General features: G+C 28.7%; 4 protein-coding genes across 4 annotated transcripts; 3 read left to right on the top strand and 1 right to left on the bottom strand.

The window, feature by feature from the left end:
• Positions 1 to 4517: 4517 nt before the first annotated feature.
• Positions 4518 to 6380, top strand: VNE69_01140 (DNA mismatch repair protein; the record flags this gene model as incomplete). Its single annotated transcript, XM_065472275.1, has 1 exon — positions 4518 to 6380. One exon carries the CDS (start codon positions 4518 to 4520, stop codon positions 6378 to 6380), a length of 1863 nt encoding a protein of 620 aa, XP_065328347.1.
• A 105-nt stretch (positions 6381 to 6485) lies between these two features.
• VNE69_01139 (FIP1-like 1 protein) lies at positions 6486 to 6746 on the top strand (the record flags this gene model as incomplete). Its single annotated transcript, XM_065472274.1, has 1 exon — positions 6486 to 6746. One exon carries the CDS (start codon positions 6486 to 6488, stop codon positions 6744 to 6746), a length of 261 nt encoding a protein of 86 aa, XP_065328346.1.
• Positions 6747 to 6802: 56 nt separating this feature from the next.
• On the bottom strand, positions 6803 to 8020 carry VNE69_01138 (uncharacterized protein; the record flags this gene model as incomplete). The annotated part of the gene is made up of 1 exon (XM_065472273.1): positions 6803 to 8020. One exon carries the CDS (start codon positions 8018 to 8020, stop codon positions 6803 to 6805), a length of 1218 nt encoding a protein of 405 aa, XP_065328345.1.
• A 6535-nt stretch (positions 8021 to 14555) lies between these two features.
• VNE69_01137 (dicer-like protein) lies at positions 14556 to 17930 on the top strand (the record flags this gene model as incomplete). The annotated part of the gene is made up of 1 exon (XM_065472272.1): positions 14556 to 17930. One exon carries the CDS (start codon positions 14556 to 14558, stop codon positions 17928 to 17930), a length of 3375 nt encoding a protein of 1124 aa, XP_065328344.1.
• Positions 17931 to 18143: the final 213 nt, after the last annotated feature.

Raw genomic sequence — 18143 nt, 5'->3', positions numbered from 1 at the left:
CGAATATATATACACAATTTTTTTATTATTCTGTATTCATTCACTAAAGCGCAGCCCACACTAAATTAAAACATAAAGGCCGTCTCAGTTTCCAGTGTTTTCAGGGCGCAAAAAAATAACGAAGCACCTAAAAGGTACCGGGGTTTCCGGGTTAAGAGATCCACTCCAAAAGTCGAATTTTGCGACTTTTTAAAAAGAAATTATTATACTAGTATAAGGGATCCACCCATATAAGCGATCCTCCCCCCAGCCAAATGGTAAAAAAATTATATTAGAAAAATTGAACCCTTTATTACAAAGACATTTAAATTTCTATAAAATCTTCAAATAAATTTTCACAGTCTAGGCCTTCGTCTTCAATTTCAGCACAATTAAGAACATTTTGAAGTTTATTGTTTAAATTAAAAGTATTGTTTTCATGAAAAATTGAATCTGTTCCACACAATCTAAAAGTCTTAGAAGCCATTTCAGGAGTTATTTTTTTTAATGCATCCGCTATTGAATTCAAAATATATTCCCAGCTCGGTCTACGCCTATAATCTTTATTTGTATATTTCTTTGACCCGTTTGCAAGCCATTCCTTCCATTTTCAATTTAAATTCGGCCTTAAATGAAGAATTTATCAAAACATCCAATGGTTGTAAATAAGACGTAGTTTTGAAGGAATTAAAACGGTTTCAATGTTATTATTAGCAAAACTTTCCATAACTTTTTCAGTATAGTGAGATTTATAGGTGTCAAGAATAAGAAGTTTTTTTTTTCTATTTTCAAATAGCTCATATTTGTTTAAACATGCACGAATCCATAACAACATCAGATTTTGATCCATGTTCCCTGATTCTGATGTAGCTACAAAAAGATTATTTGGCACAAAGCATTTTGGTGGTTTTTTAAGGCCTTTTAAAATGGCCATTCCCCTTAAAACAGTACCTTCTAAGGAAATAGTAATAACGACGGAAATTTTAGTCTTCAGATTTCCAGGCTGGCGCTACTATATTTTATTGCCCCCCCTAAAAAAACATCAAAAAAAAGATACAAAATCGTGTTATTTTTCAAAAATAAACATTTTTTTGAGGGGGGGCAAGAAAATGAGGTTAAGGTATTTTTTGTCGATTTGAGAATTTTTAAATGCCTCCTGCAGATTCCTCAGTAAGGGGTTAAAAATTTTTAATTTTTTAACCCTTTAATGTGGAATCTGCAGAGGGTATTCGAGAGCTAAATATCTGCGAGGGTCGTGCTTTAGGAACAATGAAGCAGCAATTGATAATCTTTTTAGATAATGGTCTTCTAAAAAGATCGATTGCTTGCAGACATTGTTCGAGATCAGAACGAACTGTTCTTATGAGCAATAGTGGATGTTCCGGCTACATTGACGGTAAAGCTTATCATTGTGTTAATAAAAAGCGTAGTTCGAAGAACTCACTTAAAAATGGTACGATGTTTAAAGGGATAAGCGTTCCATTTCACAAAATTTTTTGAGCATTCTATTGCTGGGTATTTAATTATATTACTTACCAAGCAATAGATCTTTGCAAAATATGTGAAAATATATATATCAAAATCAAGGATACAGTGATGGAAATTATTGCTTTTAAAAGCGATGATAGCTACCAAATTGGAGGAACTTCTGTTCGTGTACAATATGATGAAACCGCCATATGCAACGGGTTAATTGTATCTAATCCTTCTTCAACTTTGGATTCCATGCCTGGAATTCAATGGATTATGGGCGGCATAGTAGAAGGTAATTGTGGAGAATTTGTTCTTGAATTGCTACCTAATCGACAATCTAGTACTATTGAAGACTTTTTTAGACGCAGAGTAAAACGTGGCTCTATTATAATTACTGATGGATACCCTTCATACCCATCAGCCTCTGAAAATTTTGGGAGTGAACATTACATAGTAAATCATTCGCTTGGATTTATAAATGCAGAAGGAGACCACACAAATAATATAGAATATTTGTGGTCCTTTTGAAGAATAAATATAGATCGAGAAGTGGGCTTTAAAGGCATAGGATTAATTTATTTCTAAAAGAATTTGCTTTGAAAAAAAAGAAATATCAATCATTCTAATAATGATGATCATAGGTGTGCTTATATAAAATTTTTAGAACTTTGTAGGTTTGAATAAATAAAATTTCTTCTAAATAATTTTTTTTTCTAGGGGGGGGCAAGAAAATGAAGTAGCGCCGAAAAAATTTAGATTTTAAATTGATTATATAGTTTTTATAATAAAACAATATTAGTTTAAAAGAAGTGTTTTGCATTAGATTGTCTAAAATGTTTTCGTACTTTTGATGTACTATTGTATTTATATAGAAATAAACGTCCACAAATGAAAAATTTGCAATCAAACAAATGAGCTTTGTTTTTTATCTATCTGATTTATAGTTCTTATTAATATTTTGTTATCAACAATACAACTCAATATCAATCAACAAACAAAAACATAGAAATAGATAAGTTTAGAACATCATTTGATGTCATTATTATATATTTTAGTTGATGTTAGTTTCTGAATTTTATAAAATATAGATATGTGATCTATATTAATATTTTAATCATTACTTTTTAATATTAAATGAATGATTTATAAAATCATTATATTAATAAAGATGAAGGATTTATAAAATCATGATATTAATAAAGATGAAATGATTTTCTCAGATAATTATATTGAAATGTTAAATGATCGAAAAAAAGCTTTATTTATACCGTCATTACATCAAAATTATTCTTAAATTCAATTTTTTTGTATTTGATTTTTGAATATCTGTTTATTGATAAAATTAAATTTTGAAATTTTTTAATATTGATTGCATGATAATCGAACATGTTTTCATAGAAGACTCGATTTTTTCAATATACATTGAGAATAGCATACGTATCATTATATGATTCATGAAAACTTGTTATTATTTTCATTGTTTTCTTTTTTAAAAAACAATAATAAGAACAATTTGAGTTGACAATTTTTTATCTTAAGTGAATACTTTAGAAAAGGAAATGGTGTATATTGAAAAAAAACATGTGATGTTGCTACTTTAATATTTTTACATGTTTTTCAGCCAATTTCTCATTTATTGTTTTTAGTACGCAGCTACAAGTTTTTTAGGACAATCCAATCTCAAAATAAATTTGTAGCATAAGAAACAGCTAGTTTTATAAAAACTCATGCTTTACGTATATTTATTATGAAATAGTTCAGTTGCACGATAAGTTCATGTAGTTCGGTGCCTTTCAAACTGGCCTTAATATATGGTTTTATAAAAAAAATAATGTTCTACGTAATCACTTGAATCGGTATAGTGACCAAGTTCCACAAACCATATACCACAAGACTTGAAATCCCTAAGAAGGTATAAGCGTACATCCAGAAGAAGACACTTAAAGGAGTTCTTTCGACCACTGAAGGAAAGCAGACAAACCGACGTGGAAAGGTTCTTTGAGGCTAAAGGCTATTTAAAGCAGAAGACGCTAACGCGGAACCTATCTTTGTTAAACTAGAAATATAGACTACATATATTATACACCAATTAAAATATTTATTGTTCAGTTGGAATGGTTTACTATTTAAGATATTGTTCATAAAACTATAGATAAATTTAACGACATTGATGTTTTTGCCTGTTTTATATAACCTTATCAAAGACAATGAAATTAAAAAATTGTTTGTATCATTTTTTTTTATTAAGAATCATAAGAAATACACGTTATTTTGTGTCGTTATTCGATGGTTTCCGCCAAGGTTTTATTTTGTTATAAATTAAATAGTTTATTGTATTAAAATTATGTTTGAATTATAGTACTGAAGATACAGTAGTTTTTTAATGATAATGTTACATCATATTGTTATTCTAATTTCTAGCTATTCTCATATTTTTTTCTAGTTGATTTCATTCGAAAAAAAACATCCAAAACTCTAATCATAACATTCAAATATGATCAGCGTTAGCGTACCACATCAGGCCTACATGAAGTAGAAATGAATCTAATTGCCCAAATATTTTACATACAGGGTCAACATCTGTTAAATTGCTACCAGGCAAGGGTTACTAGGACAATTATAGTATATGGGACTTGCGTCGGCTTCACTTAGGGGACTTCGTCATCTAACAAAGCTGCAAGAGTCCCACAAACATGTTGCGTTATACTTTAGGACTGAGATGTAATTTATTAGAAAAGGCTTACAAATATGTGTTACAAATGCCTTTACAGCCACGGCCCAATTTATCACGACAATCCAGAGCTGTTGTTTTCCTTTACAACAATGCAGACAATCTACAACTCATAGCAGACGTCATATGGATTTACGCTAAACCCTGCTACTATATTTTTTACAAATCACTGAATTCGCTCAAAGATTTTTTATTATATTTGCGCTATTAAGATTCGAACTCTGCACAAAGTTGTAAATTAACTTAAGCGCTTCATTTTTGTTTATTTTAATATAAGTACTTTATTTTTTTTTCCAATTATAAATTTGTCAACTTTTCAATTGCTTTCAGCCCCATGCACAAAATCGTCAAATTGTCGCCAGAAATACAAAAACGAATTTGCGCTGGTGAAGTAATTGTAAGTCCATACAATGTCTTAAAAGAATTACTGGAAAATTCTATAGACGCAGGATCTACACAAATATCAGTCGTAGTTACTAAAGATAATCTTAATCTTGAAGTTCACGATAATGGTTGTGGAATCGAAGAGTCAGATTTCCAAAATCTCGCTTTGCCACACCACACTTCCAAATTCGAGACATCGACTTACGGCGCACATTTTTATGGATTTCGAGGTGAAGCACTCGCTTCCATAAGATGTGTATCTAATTTGACTATTAAATCTAAGACAAAGAATAATGAACTTGGATTTATAAGAAATTTCAAAGAAGATGAAGTAATACCAATATCTATGAATAATGGGACTTCTGTTATCATTAAAAATTTGTTTTTTAATAATAAAATACGGGAGAAATGTTTTTATAAAAAGTTGTCAGTTTTTAGAAGTTTAAATGAACTGGTAAATATGTTTTCTATAAAAAATAGTCATATAAGATTCCAGTTTAATGATATAAATTATTTTTACAATGATAAAATAATTGAGAATAATATTTTAAAAGACAATTCACACATTAATGAAGAAGATTCACACACTAATGAAGAAGACTCATTTGATTTTTATGATGAACTCGTAGAGTTCAAGAAATCAGACCAAATTTCATATGAAAAATGCGACGATTTCCTTACAAGTTTCAAATCAGACCAAATCTCTAAAATTTACAAAATTTCGTCTCTTAGACAATTTTCCAACAAGTTTATCACTTTAATTTTCTCATCATCAATGATAAATTTCAGGACTTATACTTTCATTTTATTTATTAATAACAGACTTGTCACCAATCAGAATATTAAATCACAAGTTTCTAAGAAATATCACAATATTTTACCAAAAGGAAGACATCCTTTTCTTTATTTAGAATTGCGAATACCAGTGAAGCACATCGATGTGAATGTTCACCCGAGTAAAAAAGAGGTACTTATTGAGTATGAAGATTTAATCGTAGAAGTGATAGATAAAATATTAGATGAAGGACTTAATGAGACAAAAAGTGTCTATAAAAGGAATATTGACACTGGGTATACAATAAATAGAGAAATAATTTATAAAGAATCTTCAAATCTAGAGGATTGCATTTATTCTGTAAAAGATCAAAAGGAAGAAACCGAATTTTCAATAAAAGAAAGAAATTATGAAGATTCCTTAATAAACATTTATTCTAGAATTTATGAACATTCGCCATGTTCTAAATTTTTAGAGTACAAATTATTGAGCATCCAAAATTTAAAAAGTGAAATAATAGAAATAGATCAATCATTTATAAAAGACATAGTCTTCTGCGGGGTAGTAAATCTACCTGATCCACTTTTATTGGTCCAATATAACCAATATCTAATGAAATGTAATTTATTAGATTTAATTCCTGTTTTAATTTACCATTATTTTCTTTATAATTTTGGTAATTTAAAAAGCAAGTCTTGTTCTTTTAAGTGCAAAACAATCAATTCCGGATTTATTAAAATGCTCAAAGAATATTTCAGTATAGAAATTAAGAATAATTTGATAGTAAGAGTCCCCGTAATTGGGGATTTCATAGGTGAAGAAGACAAGTGGAAAGAATTTGATATTAAAAACCAAACCGAAGAAGAAGTATTTAGAGAAATATTTTACAAATTGGGAGAAATTTATAAGAATGTAGAAATTAATAGAAGCGTATTTAATGTATTAAAAAAAGATTTGAAATGTACCAAAGAAGTATTGAAGACATTTACCATAGTGAAATGTCTTAAAGATTTATACAAGAATTTTGAGAGATGCTAAATAAAATTTATAAGTTAAAATTTGTATGGTAGAAAAATTGACCAATCAAATTTATATAAATTTCGAAATTTAATAATAAGAAGTTTGATTGTTTCTACCCCCAAAATGGACAATAGAGATTTTGTTATAAACGAGAACTACCACAGTTCAGAAGATTCAAATGAACTTGAGTTAGTAATTGATAAAAACAACAAAGAAGCACTTGAAGACGAGAAGAATTTGTTTGAATTTGATATTACAAAATTAGACGAGAAGCCATGGAATAAACCAGGGGAAGACATAACAGATTATTTTAATTATGGATTCAATGAAACCACATGGAAAGAATATTGTAATATGCAAAAGGGACAATATTATAAAAGATAAATAAGAACAAAAAACGAACTGTAAGAAGCTTAATTCTTTATATAAACAGTAAATATTTAATTTATTTCATAATTAATGTCAAACATAATTTCATCTTTCGCATTCAAAAAATTAAATTCATCAATTTCTATTTTAGCGTGTTTTATTAGGCGATCTGGGTAAATATCAAAATACTTGATTTTACTGTTTTCTGTGTATTTGTAAACATCATTTTTTACGAAGAGATTTTTAATATTCTGTATTGTGTGGGAATATTTTCTAATATAAAACTCGGAAATTCTCTTTCGTATTTTGCGCTTGGTCGACTTGCTTCTAAATTTTTTGGAAGATCTGCGATCTTCTAATCTATTAAATTTTTCATTTTGCAAATTAGTGATATAATGTTTCTTGTATTCATTTATAACTCTTTCTAATTCTGAATAATATAAATTAATAAAGATTTTACTTATCAAATTAAATTTTAAATAGTATAGTTTAAGGATATTTTCTATTTGGTATTTATTTATGTCTGTAGATTTGATAATTTTATTATTTTTAGGAATATGTTTCAAAGAGTTGACAATTCTAGTGTATGGATTGAACTTAGAACAAGATTTTTTATATACAATTCCTGGTGTATCATTTTTATTTGATCTATCGTCATTTGTGCAATTAGAATCAAATGAACTATTTATATCATAATTAACTGAATTATCGACTATTATATGTTTGTCCTCTATTTTAGTGCCCATTATGTCACGAATGCCTGTTGTATCTTCATTCATATTATTTATTACTGATGTATTAAGAATTATACTGTCTGTGAAAATATTACTCGACTCAAAATCATCTTCTTTATTTTCTATATGCTTATTTGTTTCTAAAGATACAAATTTATATTGTCTATCTACAAACAACTCATCGTACGTAAAATCTGCGTACAAAGGGCTGCTCAACTCTATTTTATATTTAGTATTAATATTTTCAATATAACTTGGTACGTCAGATAAACTGCCCAAATCTACACAATCTTCAATAAACAAAATAAACTCTTTATTTCTATATTCAATATAATAATCTTTTATATTTATACACGTTCCTTTATGTAAATTAATCTTAGAATTGGTAATTTGAGCTCTTATAAAGAAATCTTTATCTCTTAGAATAAGATCAGATTTGTGTTTTGATAAGATTATATCAACAATTTGGACATTTTGATGAGATTTATCCATTGTGTCATTTCTTAGAAGCTTGGTTATTGAATCAGAAAACCAATTTTTCAAGAAAAAGACCATTGGAATCAAAGGGGGATATAGAAAAACAAAGAGAGGAGTGAAAAAATATAGACGTATTGTGTATGGAAATAAAATTAATGAGAAAATGTCTCAGACTTTTTTAGATTAGTAGACATGTATAAACAGATGATAAGGTTATGTTTTAATATGAAAATATGACAAAACTATGTAAAATAATAAAAAGTCATAATTCTAAAAAAAATGCTCAAGATTTTAATAAAATCTTACTTTATTTGATCTCTTGGATTTCAACAGACCATGAAGAATGTTTTAAGCTAAGCTTTTTATTATGCTTCAAGCCCCCGGGCATGTTTTCCTTTATGTTTATAAGCGTGAAAATATTGTACAATATTTTCTTATAAATTCATAATAGAAGGAAGCGGCAGAATACTTATAGAATGGTATTCTCTTGTCCAGAGGAATTTAAGGACCACGGGATAGCTGTTTGAAGGAACTTTATATTTCCAAAATTTATTTTCTAGTTGTATAAGGATGTTTGTAAAAAATAGTTTGTTTATTAAATAAGGTTAACCTTAAAAAACTATAAATATTCTGGTATTTGCATGAATACAGAATGCCAAATTCTCATACACAAGAGAGTCGTACTTGAAAAATATAAGCAAAAAATATTCAGAGAGAATAAAAATGTAATAACTAAAAAATAAAATTTGGCTTTCTCTTGTATTAAGAGAAACCAAGAAACCTTCCACAAAAACATGATGGACTGTAAACTGCGATCCTCATCTTACTGATACTGCGAGATTCTTACTCATTAAAAACCCTACATATAATTTGCTAGTGCAGCAACCTCCGCCGTATCCATTGGACTTTGTCGCCAAGAGAATTTTTTCAATTTACAGCTCTAGGCGTGTGGGCAGCCGTAGACAGAGCTCATCTTTGGTCATGACTGTAATCAAAAATCAGCATAGAAGTTTTCTTTTTATGTTGTAGTTTGAACAACTCAGATGATGAAAAATATTCGCGATAAATACCAAGTTAATTCAATGAAACTTGTGTGCGCATAGCCAGAAGGAGATTAGCATCTAGTGTATGAACGCACCTTATGGCCGAAAACAGTATCCCCCGTAGTGACATATTGATACATTAAAGTATCTGCTGGGTACGCCATAGTTGGAACGCTTCGGTGGTGCACTCCAGTGTATGATCCTGGAATCAACTAAGAGACTGGAAGTAGAGCGATTAAAGGTCTCGTCGGCCCTGCGCTTCAGATTCTTGTGATATGGCGACCAAAACTTGTGGGAGAATAGTGATCAACGCAGCGTCTTAAAAAATGCCGGGTGGTGATGTCACGGGAACAATAAGTCGTGTATGAGATACGGATACTTGTGTAAAGCTTTGAGTAATGATGATGTTCCTTCTCGGGCTATAGATAACCATGTCCGTGTATATCCGCTGTGATGTCACTCTGACTAGACCTGAAATATAGTATAAGAGAGGGTTCCTGGTGCCTAGGTCCAATGAATACAGCAAAGCTTGCTGCGCCGGTAAATTATATGTAGTGGGATTAGTGAGTAAGAATCTAAAGTACCAATTGAATAAGAATTAACAAGTCCTCCTGGTACTATGTAAGGGTTCCCTCTCCTTTCTTGCAAATTAAATAAACCTCCCTTTCGGTTGCAATGTGATAGTACGGCGGCTAAATTTGACAGACTCGGCTAATGCAATAGAGATAAATATTATCGTTCTGGATCAAGGTATTTATGACATCTGCCTTTTGTATATTCCTACTTACTTTCCACGTCTTCAATCCTCGCCTTATAGACCGCGATTACAAGTTTTTACAAGTTTCGATCAGTGGTTAAATGGTCCGATGAGAAAGGTACACAAAACTTCTTTGCTCTGCTTCATATAATTTCAATATTAGGCTTGAAAGGTTGCATCTCAGAATGCACCAATCACAATCTTTTTATACCCCAAGTAGCTCTTTTATGTACAATAGCGTGAAAATAAACCTGCGTTACTTCAACTTTAAGGTTGCTTTTATCTACCTGTAGTTTCCTTTAAATAACGGAAAGCACACAACTTTAATGATTACTTTATTGAAATAGAAAAAACTTAATATTTGAGTAGATGAAACACTTATTAGTTACAATTTCCTTTTAGGGATTGTATGCATACAAAATTGGTTATGTATTAACACAACCTTTAAAGCACTTGGTTCAAGCGTCATTTTTAATTTGTAAAATATATAAGACTAAATAATTTTACAAATAAATCAAAGGTATAGAATAAGACTTACTATAAATAATTTCTAATGTAAGAACAATTCTCAACTAAAGCATGTGTGAAAGCATGATCGGACCTCAAATTTGCTCGTTTGGGGATGCAAATTAATGTTTTAAAAATAATCTTTTCATAAAGCTTATTTTACAACATCACAATATATATTCATTATAAATTTGATAGGATGTCTAACAAGTTTTTTATGCAACAAGTAACGCATATGAAATATACTTCGGCATATTCCGTTTTTCTTTATTTTCTCGGCCGATATCCCAACTCTTCTTTTTTGTATAAAAAAAAATTATTGTTATTTTATTCTTGCTCCAAATTAGGCCAAGTTGTAATTTGTGCTAAAAGCAGGATACAAAGATATATATATAAACCTTTATTACGTATATAAGTTGTGAGATTTGATTATTAAACTTAAAAAATCGCATTTTTAATGTTTATATAAAAGAGTGCATGCAATTTTAAATATAAAATTTTTATCTTCATATAAAAAAGATAGAATAATTTGAATTCTATAATGAAAAATGTAAACTACCAAGAACAAATCTTTAATCATACAAAAATTGCATAAATATTAAATAATACACCTGACAAGTATTCTCTTCTTTTCCATAATATTTTTTTGGGCTAAAATCAGCATCTGTGTAAAAAAACTGGGGGGGGGGTCAAAATTTTTAAAAAATTGCCCTTTTTTTTAAAAAACGAAGGGAAGATAAAACTTCAGAAAAAAAATAAAATATAATTAAGATATAAAAATGAATGAAAATTAACTTTAAAATAAATAAAATATATCAAAAACATAATTTTAATAATGCTTTGAAGATGTCTTTGTTCTCATTTCTTTTAATCATATATAGAACTAAATGCATTCAGCAAGTTCATAAGTCCTACACCTATTAGGTATAAGAGCTTTTAAAGACCTCCAATTCCCTTCTATGGTGTTTGTATGCACACCTGTCTCTCTGTCTCTAAAAGTTTAACTGTGATTCAAAGTCCTATGGTCCGCATAATGATTTTTTAACGTTGCATACGCCCTCCACATATTCGAATGCCAGACGGATTCCAAATTTACATGCTTAAACATGATCATTATATATATAAAAGAATTTTATTTAATTTTTTACCCCTCTTTTTTGTGGTTTTGAAATTTCTAAACTATATATTTTAGGCTTTATATGTTATTTAAATATCAAATATAGATTTATTGCTTTAATTTGACTATTCTAAGTGTGTATGTTATTAGATAATACTTTTTAATTCTATTTATTATTTTTGTAAAACTCAGTTCCAAAATATCGTCAGAATCGTTTTTTAGAATTTATTTAACCCTTCCACGAAAAAATTCACAAAAACATTAACCAAAGAAAAAGTTGAATATAAGTGTCAAAACTTGAGCTTAGAAGTTCCCAAAATTATCATATTGAGATTATTAAATGTTTTTAGCTCAACTTTACTCCTTATATGTTACTAAAAAGTATTTTGTAAATTCATGTTTTTTCCTTTTCAAATTTATTTTTCCCAAAATGGAAACTTAAAAATAAAGTAGAAATAAATGCCATGAACAATATATCAATCCCGTTTTCCAAAACGGGAAAGCAAACGCTAGTCATCATCATATATATAAAAGAATTTTATTTAATTTTTTACCCCTATTTTTTGTCAGTTTGAAATGTCCAGACTACATATTTCATACTTTTTGTGTGTTTGCAATATCAAATATAAATTTATTGATTTAGTTTGACTATTCTAAGTGTGTATGTTATTAGTTAATACTTTTTAATTTTGATTGTATTTTTTTGATAAACTCAGTTTTAAAATATCGTCCGAATCGTTTTTTAGAATTTATTTAACCCTTCCACGAAAAATTCACAAAACATGTACAAAAAAAAAAGTTGAATAAAAGTGTCGAAACTTGAGCTTAGAAGTTCCTAAAATTATCTCATTGAGATTATTGAATGTTTTAAAACAACAGTACTTCTTATATGTTGCTAAAAAGTATTTTTAAAAATCATGTTTTCTCCTTTTTAAATTCATTATCCTAAATTAGAATATAGCAAAATTTACCGAAGAGGGACAAATTTAAACAAAACATACAATTCCCGTTTTCAAAACGGGAAAGCATACGCTAGTCATCATCATATATATAAAAGAATTTTATTTAATTTTTTACCCCTCTTTTTTATGATTTTGTAAAATCCAAACTTCTTATTAAAGCTTATTGTATCATTGTAATATCAAATATAAACTCAATGAAGGATTTTGACTATCATAAGTGCGTAAGTTGTATGTTAATACATTTGTATTTTGATTCATATTTTTGTAAAACTCAGTTTCAAAATATCGTCAGAAGCGTTTTTTAGAATTTATTTAACCCTTCTAGGAAAAATTGCAAAAATAATTAACAATAAAGATTTTAAATATAAGCGTCAAAATTTGAGCTTAAAAGTTCACAAAATTATCTCATTATAATTATTAAATGTTTTTAGCTCAACTTTACTCCTTATATGTTACTAAAAAGTATTTTCCAAAATCATGTTTCCTCCTTTTCAAATTCATCCCAAAATGGAAACTTAATAACATTAAAAGGGGAAATACATATTAAAAAACTAAACATTTCGTTCCCGTTTTCAAAACGGGAAAGCATACGCTAGTCATATATATAAAAGAATTTTATTTAATTTTTTACCCCTCTTTTTTATGATTTTGTAAACTTTAAACTTCTTATTACAGCTTATTATGTTACTGTAATATTAAATTTAAACTCAATGCTTAAATTTGATAATTGTAAGTGCGTATACTAAATATTAATGCATTTTTATTCTATTTATTATTTTTAAAAAACTCAGTTCCAAAATATCTTCAGAATCGTTTTTTAGAATTTATTTAACCCTTCTAGAAAAAATTCACAATAATATTAAATAAAGAAAAAGTTGAATATAAGTAAAAAAATTGAGCTTAGAAATTCCCAGAATTATTTCAATGAGACTCATAAGTGTTTTTAACTTAACTTTACTCCTTCTATGAAACTAAAAAGTATTTTTGAAAACGATGTCTTCATCCTATTAAATTCAATCGTCCTAAAATGGGAACTCACCAAAATTCACCTAGGCGGGACATATTATCAAACAAAACATTTAGATCCCGTTTTTAAAACGGGAAAGCATACGCTAGTTGGAAATAATGTTATTCTGTCTCTTTTCTTTATAATTACGAATACAATCTTCTTTGGTTCGGTTCGTTCCACCATACCGAAACACCAAACCCCTTAACTAATCTTCCCCTATGATGCTTATTTTTGCCAATTTTACTTTCATCTATTTCTACAATGATATCTTGTCCGCCTATCTGCTTCAGCTTGTTCAAATACTTATCATAAATTTTTAATTTATATAATTTATCTAGGGTGTAACTTACATTTTGTACATTACATCCCAAAATCTTTGATATAAGAATTACTTTAATTCTAATATCCAAAAATTTACTATTTGCAACATCAGTAAATGTTCTAGTCTAGTGTTTTCAAAAAAAGAATTTTTCCAAATTGAAAATCTGTGTTTACAACTTGAAGACTTACACCTCAAGTAAGCAGTTTCATTTGATACAATAGCTGTATCCCAACCACATTTTATACATTTCTGATTGTATTTCTAATTTGTTAAAGATATATAAAAATCTTCAATTTCTTCATTACTCATCATTCCCTTCGTTTTTTAAAAAAAAGGGCAATTTTTTAAAAATTTTGACCCCCCAGTTTTTTTACACAGATGCTGATATTAGCCATTTTTTTGTAATTTTTAAGAGCAAAAGCGACTAAAAAATAATTTCGTGCATTTAGTTATATACGCCCCGAAAAATAAAATCCAATAAGTTGTGGAGAAGAAATACTTACACTTATAAAAAATAAACGAGTGTAATATTTGTAAGGAACGGCCATATTTATTCAAAACAGATAAATGATAGTTGTTTTATATTTTGAACCTTGACATTATGATTCCTTGCTAATCATTTATTTAATCCCCGCAAGTGTTTTCTTATGAAAAAATTTTCTTATCTGTTTTGAATAAATAAGGCCGTTCCTTACAAATATTACACTCGTTTATTTTTTATAAGTGTAAGTATTTTTTTCTCCACAACTTATTGAATTTTATTTTTTGAGGGTAAAAAAATAAAATAACGGCTTTATTTTTGGGCGCTTTCAAACAACCAATTATATTTTTAGATGAAACTTTTACAGTTTTTAGCGCCAAAAAATATAAAAGAAAATTATACCCCAAAAATTAGTATGAAATTGAATTCAATCATCTCTAAAAATGCTAACAATAATATAAACATAGAAGAAATGAAAAAGTTAATGGCGGAAAATGAAAGATATATTGTCATTACAGACGACAAGTACTTTGCGCAAGATTTTAAATATAAATTCGGAGAAATGCTTTTGAGAATAAAAGAAACTAAGCAATTAATTTGTCATCCGTCGAAATTTATTCTTTTATCGTGGCAAGGGCTTCTAAACGTTTACGATTATGATATAGTCATAATAAATTGTGAAATTAAATCAGAATTGACACACGCATTTAGGTTGTTTTATATTGATGGAAAACTTTATGATTTGACTAAACCTAGTTGTATTGTATTCACAGATGATAAAAACATAGACCTGCCAATTTACTTCCAGTCTACGCAGTCTAATAAAATTAATACACAAAAAAACAATATAAAATGCTTGACATTGGATTTGACATTGACAGATGAGATTGTGTCGTATGCTAAGTGCAGGAGAATATTAAAAAGTACAGTGAAAAAAGTTCAGAATCCTGTTTATCTTGCACTTATGAAAAAATTAGAGAAATTAGAAAAGGAAGATCTTGACGAAGCTACAGTTCTTTTAAATAAATGTATCAATTTTAACAAAACAAAAAACATTGCAATTGAACAAGAAGACAAAGAAAAAGCAAAGAAATTATTAGAACATCGACAGATGCTAGAGATTATAAAAGGTATAAAAAACATGGGACCAATATTTATAAAAGGCGATTTTAAATGCGAGCTGGATAATGTTTATAATTATAATGAAATGTCCGCTAATGATATTGACCCCGATGCGTCACTTATTTTGATTGAAGAAGCTGACGACGAAGATGTTCATAAGTTTAAAAATGTTATAATTATTAAAAAAGAAGGAGATTTTCCTAATCTAGTGGTAGATGAAATTTGTAAGAATAAAGAATTGACCATATTTCATAAATACGCACATAAGAAACGGCTTGAATATTGCACGACGTCGCCTAATAAATATCCTGTACCTACACTGGCTCTTGATTATGCTGTCATATTTTCAGAACATGTAATGTACATGATTAATAGATTATTCTATGATAATTTTCTTCTTTTAAAAGATTTGCGCGTTTATAAGTCTTTTTACAGTGCCGCGCAAGAAAATAAATTTTACTGTTGCCTCGAATTACCTAAAATGGTCGATGGCGATTTTTTTTCTAAAAAAATTCAATCAGACAATTTTAGTTTAAAAAAAGATGCGTACAAAGATGTGTGCTATAAATTTTTAATAAAGATGTACGAGGCGGGATTTTTGGATGCAAATTTCCTACCCGTAAAACAAAAATTTATTGACGAAAATCAAGTTTATATAGAAAATATCAAAAAAATTTATAATATCGATTTCCAAGATTTAGAAGAGGCCAAACAACTGATAAATGCTCAAAAAGAAGCATATGAATTTGAAGATCGATTTTTTAAAGAACACAGTATTTGTTTTGACGAAGAAAATGTATCTGTTCTCAATATTAATGAGGTACTTAGAAAACAGCCGCGTGCTTTATCCAAATTTACTGACACTATGAGCGTATATATTTTCAATAAAAGTAATATTGGGATTTGTACGGGGAAATCATTTAGAAATACAGTATCTTACAAAGAAACAGAGATAAATTATTTAAAAGAAGTTAATTTTACAGAGAACGAAAAAAAAGTTATATTGAATTTTCAAATATTTTTTTTTAGTATAAATTTCCGAAGAAAAACTTTTCCACCAGAGTCATATAGAAAATATGCCTATTATGTCATACCTATAAAATCAGGAAATATTGATTTTGACTACATGAATTTGATGTGTAACAAATTCTTCTTTGGATCAGTTTATGAAGTAAAAGACAAAAATATTCTAAGTTCTTTCTTGTTGTTTAATCCGATTAATAAACAATTTTACGAATATGTAAATGAAAGTGAAAAGAAATTGACAGATGAAATCGGAACCATTTGTAAAAGAATACGAAGTGTAAATGGAAATCCGCCATCTCCTGAAACTACCTTTCTGGAATATTTTAATGAAAAATATGGACTAGAATTAGAGAAACAGATCGACGACACAAACATTATTTTTGGTGCGTCTATTTACTCAGCAAAAAAAGGAAGCACCTACGAGTTAAACTCTGGTGAAATATTTCATGTCTCTGCTATAAGCAAAAATATAAAAAATGATTATAAAAAATTTGTAAAATTTTTTAATGTTTTCGAAACTATGGCTCTGGTCCACGAATTGAAAGAAAAGATGAATTTGGAAGTTTCTCTTGAGAATTTAGCGATTTCCTTTACACAAAGAGGTGTTTATGATGGGGAGTTCGATTTGGGCTACGAGAGACTTGAGTTTATCGGAGACTCAGTTTTAAAATATGCTGTGAGTAAATATTTGTTTATAGAATGTGGTTACAATCTCAATAAACTTGTAACTACTAAAGATTATATAGTTTGTAATGATAATTTGTATAGAATTGCGAAGAAGATTGGGTTGTCAGAATATTTCACATTTAACAAATATTCAGAGCATTTATTCCAGCCGCCTGCTATTCTGAGTGAATTAGAAGATCATTCTTTAGTGCAAAACCTAGGCGCAGAGTTTGTGTTTACGAATAGTAATCAAGCAAACTTTGTAAAAAATTTTAGTATCAAACACACAAAAGATTCATTGTATGAATTAGGAAATAAAGTGTTAGCTGACATTGTAGAGTCCATGATTGGAGCTCATTACATAGAATTAGGATTTGACAAAGCATTTGATTTTATCAAGAAATTGGGCATTTTAGACAGACATACCAAAACACTAAGTTATCGCAAAATGTCGGAAACTAAGGAAAGTATTTATTTACTCTGTGAGTACGAAGGTATTTTGCCATATCAAAATGTGCAAATGATCGAAGAAAAAATAAATTACAAATTCAAAAATAAAGGTTATTTAGAGAAGGCGATGATACATCCATCGTTTAAAGATAACATGTTTGGATCTGAAAGATTCCAGAAACTTGAATTGATAGGAGACTGCTTTTTAGATTTAAATGTATCAGATTATATTTTTTATAAATATCCCGAAGCTGATCCTGAAGCACTACACACTTATAGAAAAGGTCTTGTAAACAATAACACATTTGCGAGAATTTTATTGAATGAAGGGCTTTTTGATCTAGCGCTTACAGGATTACATGAAGATACTAGAGATAAGAAGAGTAAGATTAGTAAATGTTATAGTGACATATTTGAGTCTCTAATAGGAGCAGTCGTCTTGGATTCCGACTTTGATCTTGAAAAGACTAAGCAATTTTTTTCTGTGATGTTGAAATTTATGATTGTAAATACTTTTGAGTGTTGAAAAAATAAATTTAGTTTATTTAGATATGAACCTGTAATTGTTCTAGCCACAATATAAATCACTTCCTTGGTACCAGCACCAGGTTCTTTTAATAAGAGTCCATAAAGTTTTCGAATAGCCCTAGGTGATCTATATTAAGCCTATGTCTGCTTAACACAGTTAGACTTTTCAAAGTCATTTTAAAAACTCTTGTCTGTGTTAGAAGCTTTCATT

Source organism: Vairimorpha necatrix, chromosome 1 (genome assembly GCF_036630325.1).
Source record: "Vairimorpha necatrix chromosome 1, complete sequence".
In the NCBI taxonomy this organism is placed as follows: domain Eukaryota; kingdom Fungi; phylum Microsporidia; family Nosematidae; genus Vairimorpha; species Vairimorpha necatrix.
Note: the sequence above shows the minus strand (reverse complement) of the source record. Positions and strands in the feature narration are given on the sequence as shown.